We start from the raw sequence: 14,677 nt of genomic DNA, 5'->3' as shown, positions 1-14,677 counted from the left end.
CTGCACACGCCTCCGCAGGCCAGCTCGCCGCACACCCCCCCGGGTGCCGTTTCTCCCGCCGCTCTGCGCCGCGGTCTGGAGGCCGTCAAAGCTTCCTCCTCGCTGCCGTCCTCTTCCTCGCTGTCCCAGCCGGGCGCATCCGCCGGCACGCCTCCCGCCTCCTCCAGCCCTCCGCAGGCCGCCGACGCACACTCCATCCCGCCCATCGCCCGCCGCCTCGCCCACCACCCGCCGCAGAGCCTGAACGTGGGCAAGCCGCTCTACCAGTCGCTCAACTGCAAGCCCATGCAGATGTACGTGCTCGACATTTCTCGTGCCAAGTCGGGCGGCGTGGTGTCGTGGCGGGCGTACGGGAGCGGCGGAGCGCCCAGCGCCATCACCGGGCCGCCCGAGACCAGCCTGCACACGGTGGTTCAGGGCCGCGGCGAGCTCATCATCTTCGGCGGCCTGATGGACAAAAAGCAGAACGTGAAATATTACCCCAAAACCAACGCCTTGTACTTCGTCCGCGCCAAGAGGTAAACACGGAGACGACTGCTGCCCTTACACTAACTTACCTTAAAATACAGCTCGACACATATAAAGGACACTCAAACATAGTTGTGGTTTCAGTTTCTGAGCGAGCGGATGATGTTTTTGCTATGTGCTCTGCGAGAGAGAACTCTAGAAGGGAATGCTTTATTGTTTCTGTCGCATCTCACCCTCAGAAACGCTGAAGGATACAGACGATTGAAGGAGGAACTGATGAAATGGACCTTTTTTACCGCTCTTTCGGCCTGCAATGTTTACATTAAACGCGTGTGTGTGAGTGATTGTGCTGTTGAGGGAGTGAGACTGTGGCTTGTAAACAGAAATAAAGTTCTCCATGTCTTAATTCTCTGAGATAATGTTGCGTGTGTTTTTATGATCTTGACTAACAGAATAAAGCAGTGCGGTTATTTACGACGTCACCTGACCTGCTCTTCATGCTACATTTTAACCTCATTATTGTTTTATTTTAGGTTTATACATTTAAAAGCTGTTATAATTGCAGGATGTAAAGTCAGAATTGCGGTAAGTCAAAATTGAAAAAAAAAATCTAAATTGTGAAAATGTGAAGTCTGAATTGTGCAAAAAGTTAATTAAGATATGTAAATCAGAAATGCAAAAGACATCAAAACTGAGTGTGTGTGTGTGTGTGTGTGTGTGTGTGCAGTAAGATATCAGTCCAACTACACTGTAAAACAATTCTGTCAAATTTACAGTAAAAAAACAGCAGCTGTGGTTGCCAGAATTTTACCGTAAAAAAATATGGTAGCAACATTTTAGGTTTTACGGTTTTAACTTAAATTTACATTTAAATACCGTAATTTCATTAACTGATATAATGTTAATATACCAACCTATTGAAGTACTGAAATCTGTTTTGTACTTCTGTAATACACTGATAATGTGTATACACTGATATTTCAACAAAAAAACATCAAATTTGAAATGTCAATTTACGGTTATTCGCTGTAAATTATACGTTCTTTTTCACTTTCCAAAAACGGTATACTACCGTAAAATGACATGTAATGTTCAATACAGTTTTTCACCGCACATAGTAGGGGAACTTACCATTAACCATTTAACCGGTTTTTACCGTAGCATTTTTACAGTCTTTTACTGTTAAATTCACGGTAATTTTTTACAGTGTAGTATGCACTTGGTTTATGATGCACAATATGTAGTGATTCTATACACCCCAACAAAAATCTGTAAAAATAGGGCACGATATACTGTATAAGGAATAGGAATTTTTCCGTATTTATTTTTTCTTGTACCATATTGATATAAAAATGCAAAGAGTAAGAAAATGTATTCCATTCATTGTACATTGCATTAGACATTACATTACATTACATCAAGGCTTCCCAAACTGGGGTTCGTGAAACTGCAGGGGGTTCGCGAGTTTAATGAAAAGCCAATAATTAATTAAATCATAAAAATGTAAAATTAAGGTAAATAATTTTAAAATAACAATGAATCAAAATAAAACCCTTACTGAAAACATGAAATATTGTATGTTTAGCTGCATGTCATGTGACCATTAACCCACGTCAGAGAACCCTGAACATGCAAATGTGATGCTTCATTATTAAAATATTTACTAATTTAGTGATCAAATGTAACACTCTTATGGAAATATGATAATATTTTATAATTATCATTTAAATCTGACTCGTTTTTAAACTGTTTGCCATAAATCAACATCTCAGGAAAATGTTATGGAGTTTCAAATAAAAATATGACTTTCTGTTACGAAACAGGACATCGACTTCATACATGCCCTCCTCATATGAGGATTAAAATGTAATCTACTCTAATTACAAGTACTTAATTGTTGGAATCGGGTTACACGTAATCCGTTACTAGCCAGAGTTCTGACGTCACAGTTACGGCTCCCGCTCGTGCGCACGCAGGGCCGCGAGATCTTCCTCCTCGCGCGCTAGCAGCGGACTTTACCTCACGCGCGGAGATTACACGACGCGACGCGAGGGCGCATATATGTGCATGAACGGGACGCGGACGACGCAGGATGGTTCGGGAGACCAGACACCTCTGGGTGGGAAATTTACCCGAACATGTTCGCGAGGAGAAGATTGTTGAGCATTTTAAACGGTGAGTTACACAAGCAGCGACGCGGCCTGGCGCGGACACAACCCGCCTCAGCGCGCGATGGCGGACAACCAGCGACGAAACGCCGACGAGAGCCGTTTAAAACACCGGAACGAGCCGCAGACGCGATTTAACGTGGAATTCAAAAACAAAGCGAATCCATCTCAGACTAGTTCGCGAACGTGATCAAGTTAAGCAGTTAGCTTGGCTGCTGACTAGTTAACGGTTTGCAGATGGATGTGTGGAATCTGTGCTAATTCTCACAGAAACCGTCCGTGTTTGGGTCACGCCTCGGGAAAAGTCGCATAAATCGCGGTTTCGTTCGGAGAACGGCGAGTGTTTGTGTCCGTGTTAGCGGTTAGCTCGCTGCTAACGCTGAGCCGGCTTAGCAGCGGGAACCGATTCCGTCCGAAGAAACAGAAAGTCGATCGAGAATCTGCCGTTGCGTGTAACACAATAACCGCTGTTTTCCTGAAGTAAAACGAAGTTCTGGACTTCCATTTCAGTTGAGTGAACTGAATTAGTGTACTGTGGGAAAACGCTAAAATGTTGTGAAATCGCTTTGCGATCGTAGTGTGACCGGGCTGCGGAGAGCGTCGAATCACGCTGGTGAGAGTGAGTACGTTTACACGGACAACAATATTCCACACGGTTAAGACAATACTACTAAGTTTAAGAATCTACTATGTAAACAGAGTTTTGATTACTTTAATCCGTAAGTAAGTAAACACAAATCGAATTAAGACATGTGGAGTATTCCTATTTTAGTCACATTATCGTAGCGCAGTACAGACATGTACTCACCTTAATCACATTATTACCATCGTGTAGAACCTTTCGCCGCAGGATACACATAACGGCAAGCAAAAGAGAAACGCCGTCATCTGTTGGCACGTATAGCATGCCAAAGAGTTAACTGCACTTGAAGCTGTCCTAAAATTAAAAATGAAACACCCAAAACTGTACATGGCACAATAACAAAGACAAACTATGCTGATACGTGAAACTGTGGAGGGGACGTCGCGTGGCGTGGGGATGTACTGACGTGTGCCATTAATAGATCTGTGTACTGTAACATGTAAAACAGGAACATGAAAGGATTGTTCTAAAAGCAACTCATGTCAACACCTTAATCATAATATTGTCTTATTCAGAATAAGGTAAATAATTAGATTACTGATGTCCATGTAAACATAAACTGCATCCCTATTGATGCACTATGCACTTATTCGGCATGTACTTATGCACTATATACTGAACCATGTAGTGTATAAATTATATAAGGATATTTGGTCATTCATACTTGGAGTCTGATAGCTCCGCCCCCTTCGCTATGTAATTAAAGCTGCAACAGTTGAGTGCATCAAGTGTCCAACATTCCACACTTAGTTTTTTCGGTTATATAAGTGCACTTTTTATTTTTGTAATTTTCAGTGTGAATGCACTACTCGCACTATACCACAAAACGTCATAGAATAGTGCATAAGTACGTGATTTGGGACGCACCTAATGTCATTGTCAGCTGTTAAACAAACATAAGGTCAAAAGGCCCGTTCACACCAAGCACGATAACTATAAAGATACAGTTCTAAAAATTTTTCTCAATATTAAAGAATAGCAGAGTCCACACCACAGCTATAACGATAAAGACAAAGAGAAACGATATCTTTGGAATCACTTTCAGAGCGATTTTTTTTCCAGCTGATGAACGATAAAAACATTGACAGCCAATCAGAATCCATCCTGCTGTAACGAGCTGGAGAATTTAAAGTGGCAGATGCGTGTGCGCTTAGAATAAACAGACGATATCGTCCTCTGGTGTAGACGCTAATATCGTTATCTTTATAGTTATCGCTCTTGGTGTGAATGGGGCTTAAAAGTTCAGAAAGTTAATTTTGACATTTAAAAAACACCACACTTCCTCTCAGGTTGACCTAGGGCTGCACGATAAATCGAAATGAATTCGCAATCACGATTAGGCAAAAGTTGTGATAGTCATGCGCATCTCATCAGTGAAGACGACTATGACAATATATGGTTTATCTGAGTTCTTCTTCTTATTATGTTTATTATAATAAAGTATATAATAATGCAATGCCTTTATTGCTGCTTAGAATGTTATGAAATATGTTGCGTGTCTTATTCTGTGTAAGAAGCCACATCATCTCACAGAAGGATTTATTTCAAATACTCGACTGACGTTATGAAGTGAGTTTGAAGTAAAAACGCACGTGATGGAGATTTACTACTAATCACAGAACCGTCTTTAGTGACAAGGTACGCATGATACGCATTTGATTAATCGCGCAGCCCTGTGTTGACCTGTAATGTGGCCGACGATCACATGACCTTTACAGCGCCTGGTTTCTTCTTCTTCACAGGTATGGCCGGGTGGAGAGCGTCAAGGTCCTGCGCAAGCGCGGCTCCGAGGGCGGCGTGGCGGCCTTCGTGGATTTCGTAGACATCAAAAGCGCCCAGAAGGCGCACAATGCCGTCAACAAAATGGGGGACAGGGACCTTCGCACAGATTACAATGAGCCGGGTTCAGTTCCCAGTGCCGTACGCGGTCTGGAGGACCCCACCCCCTCTAGCAGTCACGGAAGGGAGGTTGCAGGGTTCTCGAGGAGCGCCGTGGGGCCGGTGTACGGGCCCCCGGTGTCTCTCCACACCAGAGAGGGGCGCTATGAACGCAGACTAGACGGGTAAGTGGACACAGGCTCCCTCTGCACTACAGGGGGACTGTGGTGTCAGATACAGGGGTTCAGGTTGGGTTAAACACAATAGACCAGATTCTAGGGATCCCTCTCCGTTCTGAGGCCTGACTTCCTGCACACGGAATTATTAATCCTTGTCTGTCGTGTAAGAATGAGTGGATTAGATTGGTGTGGGATTACTGTGTGAGCCATAGCCTTCGTCTGAGTTGGATATTACCCACGTGGAGAATATCCCGGTCGGTTTGGATATTACGATGGCTGGCGGAGACGTAACGGGTGAGTTTGGATATTAGGCGTTCGACGAATCTCGGATATTACCCCGCCGCCTTGGAACAGCGCTCTTTGGAAGTATGTGCCGATGACGGATTAAACGCAAGGTTTTTAACCGGAACGTAGTTACGAGTTGTCGCAACGCTTTTTGTCCCTTCTCATTTGCCTTGCACGACTATCCCATCACCCATTTGGTCATTGTGCTAACTGTCTGTCATGCCGTGGATGTGTATCACTGCCGTGGATTTAGGAGCGGAGTCACGCGCCGCTGGAGCAAGGAGTAAGTGTGTCAGGGTTCATCATCTCCATCCTCCTTGTCACCGCACGTCATTCTTAGAGACCACGTGACGCCCGCGCTTGGATACCTTTACGAAGCCTCGAAGACCAGAAGACGTCGTCACGGGAAGATTCCCACGGATCTAACCTCATGTTGGATGTATAGGTGTAGATCTTTGCTGGATTACCTGATCTCCAGTGGATCTACGGTAGACGTCATAATGTGCTGGAATTACGTTTTTGTTTTTTTCGTCCCGCAGAGCTGTGTTTTTGTCGTTCGGATTATTCCACCGGTGGACAGCTTTGTTTTATTCCTTTTGGAACATTCTTTTTGGAATATGTTCCATTTTTCTAGACTGTTTTTCCTGAAGTCTCCTGTAGTGCCTTGTGATGGATGGCCTGACGCTGACGCGACCCTCTTTGGACGAAGAACCTTTTTGCTTAGTGGGACTGTATCGCCGTGTTTTTCCCCCTTACGCCATCGCTGTTTTTGGCTCACACAAAATTCCTCCTGTATTGTATTGGGAATATTTAGGGTCAGTTACTGCTCTGAAAAGGTTGGTATTGCCCTGCCTTACGCCTCTCTGTGCTTTCTCTCTCTAACCTAGACATGCACCCTGTCTCTTAACCCCTGTTCTTCACTAACCCTAGAGCCTTGTGCTATTATTAACCCCTCTGTCCGAGTGTTTCCGCTCTTCTGTCTGATTTCCCCTCCAGTGTTCAGAGCCAGATAGCCAGCATGGTTCATTCGTCCAGAGTTAAACGTTCAGCGAATCACTGCATGATTCGTTTAGAAGCGCGTTAGAGCCTCAGCCAAGTTCAGTCTACCAGACGCGTGCTTGTGATTTCGCTCGTTAAATTGTGGCTCCGCAACCTGGCCCGCTAGGTTTTGGATGACGAGGTGTACTTGAGTTCCTGTGTTAGGCGTTTGCCATGGATCCGGTCCGATTCTAAGTGTGTATGTTCCCTTTTCTGTTGTGTCTCTTTCTGTCTCTCTCACAGCAGCGGCTCGGACAGTCGGGAGCGAGCGTACGATCACAGTCCGTATGGACACCACGAGCGCAGCGGCTCCTTCGACCGGCCGCGGCACTACAACACGGAGTATTACCGGGACCGCGCGATGTTCACCTCCGGGGTGAGCTCAAGCCCGGCTGCCAGTGCTATCAGCGGTGGCTTCGACGCGCCGGAGTCACACTTCGAGTCTCGGATTCGTGACCCTTTCACCATCTCCAGCTCGGCTCGGCGCGACCCGTACCGTGACGACAGGGGCCGCCGCACAGACCGGACGTACCACCATCGGCGGAGCCGGTCCTCGCACTCTTCACAGTCACGGCAGCCGTCGCCCCAGAGGAGTGCAGGACAGACTCCTAAAGCCGCCCACTCGCCCAAAAGAGCCCCTGTGTCGCCCGGCCGGGGCCCGCGGTCATGCTCGCGCAGCCCGTCTTCCAGCTCCGATTCGGTCAGCAGCACCAGCAGCACCGGCAGCGGCAGGTATTGTACACTCATTTTTAACCAGATTTGGGTTTTTGTTATCCCAGGTTAAAAAAAATCACACTTCCATAATGTACTTGAAGTGCTCTATTTTCATGCACTAATTTTGTACTTAATATACTAAAAATGATTCTTTAGTACTTCTTAAGATAAACTAAAGTGTACTCAACCGTGCTACTCTGGGACACGGTGAATATGAACCAAAATGTGCTTTTAACACTAGAACTACCAAGGCAGTCATTTTGACTGTTTTTAAATTTTAAAATGTAATAACTTTGTTGAAATAAAGCCCATACAACTATAATACCCTGACTTTTCCTAAATGTGTTTATATTTTATTATGACATTATTTTATTAAAATTACAAAACACAAAAGAGTTCACAAAAGTTTCTACCTTGAATGGCCAAAGCGGTCAAATTGACTGTTCGCATTACAGACGGCACGTAATTTCTGCTTTTGCGATTCTTTTCCCGCGGTTCAAGATGCAGGTCACTGTTACCTAGCAACTTTTGTTCTAGTTGTTTTTATATTCTATTACTATGCTAAAATTCCCGTTTGTAAAAAAGCCGGGTGGACGCCTCCAATACAACAGCTGCTGTCATTCAATCTGCCACGCAGGTATGTTATCAATAATAGCCTACTTCAATGTTATGACAAAATAGCCATCATAATAATAATAATGGCTATTATTATTTTTATGCTAGTGTAATGCTATAGCTAATGCATGGTTTATTTTAGCCCTGACAAGACTGATATTGTGAAATAAAACAAACTTAGGCTTTGTTTTAGCGACAGTGACGATGTTTATTATTACCTATGCTATCATAACAGATCCATTTATTCATGGATCACGATTCCAGTGGTGGCTGCATAGAATTGTTTCTGATTCATCTGATCCAAACATCTCCAATAACTCCAGAGCGTTGTAAAGTTCAAAAGTAAAAACGTATTGAAAAAAGATGTATGTAATCATTTCCAAAATTCACAACATGTTTTATCTACAGAAATATTCTGCTTCGGTTCATATTTGTTGGCGTTTAGACTTTCAAATACAACATTTTCACTGCGGTGAAAAACTTTTGCTCTACCGCTTGCCGGACACAAACGAGGCACGCACATTCAGGAGCGGTCTACGTAGCTCTTACACAATTATATATTACAAAAAATATTGTATTTTTAGGACGATTACGTCATAAACTATGATGACAGACATTCATAGCTTCATTGTAAAACCTCGAAAGAAGCTTCGAATATAAATATGATAGGACAAAAATGTCATTCAGTTCAGTCTAGTATGAACGATCAGAATGACCGCTATGGCCATTCTATTCCAGTAGTGCTAGTGTTAACATACATCTCTGTATTTAATAAATGTATTTAGTCACCACTTGAGTGTACTAGTGTGTGAAAGATGTTGTACTACAAGTGGTGACTAAATACATGTTTAAATACAGAGATAGTGTGTTAAAAGCACATTTTGGTTTATATTCATGGTGTCCCAGAGTAGCACGGTTGAGCACACTTTAGTTTATCTTAAGAAGTATTAAAGAATAATTTTTGGTATATTAAGTACAAAATTAGTGCGTGAAAATAGAGCACTTCAAGTACATTATGGTATTTATTTATTTATTTATTTTTAAACCTGGGATAATATTCTGTAGGATATTTAGTCAACTGAATAATATTATTATGTAAAAAATGTAGTATTCTATGGAGTACACTTATAATGTTACTGTCATTTTATACTTGGATTCTCTTTTCAAAATAAAACATGAAACTTGTTCTTTGCATGCAGAGTAATAAATAGTTTAAGTACATTTTGCAGATAGTTCATACTTTTACTTTTACAGTGTGGTATTAGTACTTTACTTGAGTAGATGATCTGAATAATACTTCCACCACTGTTATTAAGTAGCTAAGTTAGCTAGATGGAGCGCCCACCAGGTTTTCCCGGGTCTGCACATGCAACAAGTGGGCGGGCATAAATATGCTAATGTTTCATGTTGACGTCAACGTGAAACGGCTAAAGATTTGTTTTAAAGACTCGTTTCAGTGACTCAGAGTCGACTCTTTCTTTTGAGAGATAATAACTTTATATACGGTGCGCTTTCAGATTTAAAACTTTGCAGGATGTTTTCATTCACTTAGAGCCGTGTTACACACTGCATGAAAGGTCATTTTCAGAAATCCATAATAGGGGCACTTTAACAGAAACGAATAAGATGAGTCATGGCATACTGTATTATATACAGACTAATAAATTACAGAACGTTTAGCAAACACTGAGGAATCAAATAAAAAATAAATAAATAAAAGAGAGCCTCCATAGCGTAACGTGAGGTAAACAGCAAAGATAACAGCTTTTCAAAACTGAAACAAAAAGAAAAGTAAAACTGAACATGCTGTCAGTGACAGCGCTGCATGTTTTTCCCCCCACAAGAATACCAACATGTTCACCTTCTCTGGTTTAAGAAGCCGTCTTTACTTTACTTTAGCTTGAAACCCATCCATCGTTTTCCTCCGTATTCGCGTAATTTTTGCTGCGCGCTCGTGACGCGGCGAGTATAAACCAGGCTCTACACTCGAAGCGCTGCGCAGCTCAAACAAGTAGCGCAGTTTCGTTATGCTTTCAGTTTCGTTTGCTGTTTGATGTTTCTCATATGCAACAGAAATGCAGCGCTTATGAGTTTAACAACGCGGTGGTCGCGCCAGTGCGACCGCACACAAAATCTAGTCGCACAGGCAGAAAAATGGTCGCAGTCTGGAGCCCTGCAAGGGTGCCAATATTAGTGGAGGTCACTGTATAATGTTATAATGTCAGTTTGTAGTCATACACTTAAATCCCATACATTACAAAACAATATGTTTTGAATACAGTCAACACTTCAGTATGTGTAAAAGCACACATTCGTTCTAAATGGACATCTCTCTAGATAGCATTGGGTTTGTTTGTTGTCCACTGTTAGTGGGTGTCTTCGGTTCATGGCGTATCTGCTGCGGTGGGTTTCTCTGAACCGGGTTCTTGTCTTGTTTTCTTTCAGCAGTGATTCGAACAGCAGCTCCAGTGAAGGGTCGCGAGCGCGCTCGGTGCAGTCGACGGCCACACACGCTCCTCCGGCTCCTCCTGTGCTCGCGCTGGACTCCGACGAGCCGCGGAGGAGCTTCGGCATCAGAGTCCAGAACCTCCCGACGCGATCCACAGGTGACCGCTCACTGCTCGCCGCAGACGTGTTTCAGTCTCATTTCACAGAAGCTCAGTCCACGACAAAACAGTCAGGCATTATTGGTGCTCTGTTCATAGTTTGCTCATTTGTTGTTGGTGATGGGAAGCATGATTACGGGTTTGACATCTGAAGAATTAGGATGGCCAGCCTCATAGAAATTGGTGGAAACATAGACAAACTAGTTCCCTTCGAGTCCCAATGATTGAGAGTCTCCTCATGTACAGATATTTGGAAAAATGTAGACATGTAGGTTGTTGGATTCCTTAAAGGGTTAGCTCAGCCCAAAATAAAAATTCTGTCATCTCATGTTGTTCCAAACCCATAATAATTTTTTTCATTTTCAGAACACAAAGTAAGATATTTTTAATCAAATCTGAGAGATTTCTATCCTTCCATTGAAAGTTGCCCAAAACTGATGCTTCAACATTTTATAAAGCTATTAAATCAAAAAACAATCCATGTGAATAGAGTGGTCTTTTGAAGAGACACCATCGTTTTGTACCGTATTGGCCCGAATATAAGACGACCCTGATTATAAGACGACCCCCACTTTTTCCAGATGTACCTTTTGGAAAAAGGCTTTTTAAAAAACAAATCTTGTTTTTTCTCAGTAAAACACATTTTGTCTTCAATTATTTTCATATTGCATATTTTTCCTATTTTTATTTTTGTTTTGAAAGTATGGTAAAAACTGGTAAAATGTACCAACAATCACATTTAAAAAATATACACTTTTTGATATACCATAAAATTAAAAAAAAAAAGGTAGCCCATCTGAAAAAAAAACAAAAAACAGGTAGCCCATCTGAATTAGGACATTTAGGCTATCCATCTAATAGTAGCCTACCAAAATCTTATTAAGAGTAGAAGTTAAATCTTACTGTAGTCTTCAAATCTGCGTACTGTCTTGCGTTTTAAAATCACAAAGGGAGTTTGTTGCCATCAGGCTAACGTGACAGTCATGCCTCATGCAGCTGTAAGGTTTTCTTTCTCTTTTGTTTTTACTCGCGATATTTACAACACGCATTACATTACGTATTTCATGGCACACTCGTTTTATGCGTATTTGGCGCCACCTAGTGTTGTGGGTGTATTATTGACATGTCAAAGTCTAGACCCTGAATATAAGACGACCGCGTTTTTTCAGATGTATTTCCAAGAAAAAAATATCGTCTTATATTCGGGACAATACGGTAAACACAGGACTACGACAATATATCATTTATCTGAGTTCTTTTGATCATTTTCATCATCATAAAGGATATTTATAATGTAATGCTAATCGACACAGCCTTTATCACTGCTTGGAAAACTATAAAATAATATGTTGCGTGCCTTAGTCTGTGTAAGAAGTAGGGCTGGGCGATATGGGCAAAAATTCATATCTCTGTATTTTTTGGCCAATTTGTGATATACTGTATATATCTCGGTATTTCTGTTTTTGTATCTGGATTTTTGTTTTTTTAAAATCTTTATTTAATATATATTTTGCATACCGCCCAATGTTGTCCAACGAAACAATACATATTAAAGGCTATGAAAACTAATAAAGTGAATGTAACCGTGTAAGCTTATATATTTTGTGCAAAATCGTATTTCATTCTAACATTGTAACATTACACTCTAAAAACAAAAATAATGCTTTTAAAGCAGAAGTTAAAGCTAGCTTACTAGACTAGATGCGCGACGCTAAACAGCGCTGTGAGATCCAGTGTGAAGCGCTTGAGTTCAGCGAGGAACAGATGAAACCGCACTGACAAACACTGTGCGCAACCATACAGTCAGAAGACTTTCATCTACAAATCACCATCATTTACCATAGATTTACTGTAGTAGCACTAACCAGAACTGTGGGTATTCCTGTTGAATTTTGTTATATTATTAATGTAGACATGTATTAAATGTATTGGAGTAATGGTATATTATTACAGTATTTTTGTGATTAAGCTATGGCGTTTATGCATTAATACTAAATGTATTTAGACTACTGTTTTTCATTCAAATATATAAAAACCATATTACATTTTTACCATGTTATTGAGGTGCTATATATGTGGTTTTAACTGTGATTATCATGATCTAAATGTATGCTACTATGGAAGACCAGTGGTTAATAATAATAAAAAAAAACTCAAACAGTCAGAATAATTAAATCTCACCATATAAAAATGAGGTTGCTACAGTTTTTACAGATATTACTGATTTTGATCATGAACATAAATCTAGATCTGCATCTTAACTCAAACTACTATCAAATGTGTGTTTCTAAGAGACAAAATTTTAAATTATTATTATGTAATTTTTCTATTAAGATATTTATTTGTTAAGGAAAAGTGACTGGAAAAGTGTAAAGAATTCAAAAACGTTAAGTGTTTGTCGTGTTCTGACCATAAAGTATAGTTTAAAACCACAATGAACCATCTGGTTTTTAGGGTTGGGTGCCGGTACCGATGTAACCGGTATGTACTAGAACCGAATCCGAGCGCAGATCTCGGTGCCTCATTTCGGTGCCACTTAAATGCCTGAGCAATCCATTGAAATATTTGTCCTGGTTCTCTGAAATGGCTGTAAGAAGCATGAGTCAGAATAATTAAATCTCACCATATAAAAATGAGGTTGCTACAGTTTTTACAGATATTACTGATTTTGATCATGAACATAAATCTAGATCTGCATCTTAACTCAAACTACTATCAAATGTGTGTTTCTAAGAGACAAAATTTTAAATTATTATTATGTTCAGGCAACACAAACCTGTTTCTTGATTTGAAACAATATTACTCATTTAGAACATGCAGAACTAAGAAATATTTTTTTATTATTTATTTTATTATTTATTATTAATATTTATTTTAAGGAAAAATGACTGGAAAAGTGTAAAGAATTCAAAAACGTTAAGTGTTTGTCGTGTTCTGACCATAAAGTATAGTTTAAAACCACAATGAACCATCTGGTTTTTAGGGTTGGGTGCCGGTACCGATGTAACCGGTATGTACTAGAACCGAATCCGAGCGCAGATCTCGGTGCCTCATTTCGGTGCCACTTAAATGCCTGAGCAATCCATTGAAATATTTGTCCTGGTTCTCTGAAATGGCTGTAAGAAGCATGGGGCGTCGCTAGGCCATTTTTAGCGGGGCTATAGCGATTAGCTCCGTAAACTGTACACAAACTCATGATCGCCTCAGAGTCAGTCCCTTTTAAATTTCTTATGAAAACGGCGGCAGACTTCGTCTCCTCCCCGTCTTTCAGCGCGCTCTTCAATCCGCAGACCACGGCGGCGCAGCGCGAGCGGACTCAAACAGAATCCGAGGACACAAGGTGTGTTTATCGATAGATTGTTATAATATCTGTATCTGTGCGGTTCTTTGCGTGGCCGTGGGAACTAGGGGTGCTGAGGGTGCTACTACCGCTCTAGCCTCTGGTCAAACGCGCTCAAACCACTGTAGCCTCATCTGCACTTTGTTGTTTCTGAGAGAATTCTCCAAAGTGCACTGACCAAAACTTTTGCTTATCAGCATTGATAATATCTAGTAAAATCCCCTTAAATAATAGAAATATTAAAGAAAAAATTCTTGAACTAAAATCACAAAAGCACAAATATATATTGGTTCAGTTTGGGCTGTTTAATATTAGGATTTTTCCAAAAACCCCCCACCATGGCCCCGCCCTGCAACATCAAGCCCCACCCCCAGCACCCCCCACATAAAATGTTCCCACGGCTATGGTTCTTTTTCATAAATACAGTTTACAAAAGGTCACGAGGAGCAATCTGTTTCCCATCTACTGTACAGTTTTCGCTGCGTTCACCGCTCATCACACCACAGCTGTTTCCTCCAGCAGAAATCTAGCCCTTAACACATATGAATGCATACTTTATAAAACGATCATGTTGATATTTTCATTTGAAAATGTAATATTTAATATAAAACATATTACATTGCATGTGGCATACCATACAGTCATTCACAGAACTGATTACAGACAGTGACAGACAGCACTCAGTCAATTCACTGATTTTAACTAAATATCAGAGTGATTGACAGAGATACAGTAGAAACATT

General features: G+C 41.2%; 2 protein-coding genes across 2 annotated transcripts in view; both read left to right on the top strand.

The window, feature by feature from the left end:
* Positions 1 to 882, top strand: part of LOC107737934 (F-box only protein 42) — a 12,926-nt gene extending 12,044 nt beyond the window's left edge. The window contains exon 11 of the mRNA XM_016549577.1: positions 6 to 882. Coding sequence (XP_016405063.1) covers positions 6 to 522 — 517 coding nt within the window. The 3' untranslated portion in view covers positions 523 to 882. The remainder of the gene's footprint in view (positions 1 to 5) is intronic.
* Positions 883 to 2,454: 1,572 nt separating this feature from the next.
* The window catches only part of LOC107737932 (msx2-interacting protein-like), a 28,914-nt gene continuing 16,691 nt past the window's right edge, over positions 2,455 to 14,677 (top strand). The window contains 4 exon segments of the mRNA XM_016549575.1: positions 2,455 to 2,643; positions 5,022 to 5,342; positions 6,903 to 7,391; positions 10,434 to 10,594. Coding sequence (XP_016405061.1) covers positions 2,561 to 2,643; positions 5,022 to 5,342; positions 6,903 to 7,391; positions 10,434 to 10,594 — 1,054 coding nt within the window. The 5' untranslated portion in view covers positions 2,455 to 2,560.

The sequence above is a fragment of the Sinocyclocheilus rhinocerous genome, unplaced genomic scaffold (assembly GCF_001515625.1).
Source record: "Sinocyclocheilus rhinocerous isolate Xijiao unplaced genomic scaffold, SAMN03320098_v1.1 scaffold1395, whole genome shotgun sequence".
Lineage (NCBI taxonomy): Eukaryota > Metazoa > Chordata > Actinopteri > Cypriniformes > Cyprinidae > Sinocyclocheilus > Sinocyclocheilus rhinocerous.
This window is presented reverse-complemented; position numbering and strand designations above follow the sequence as displayed.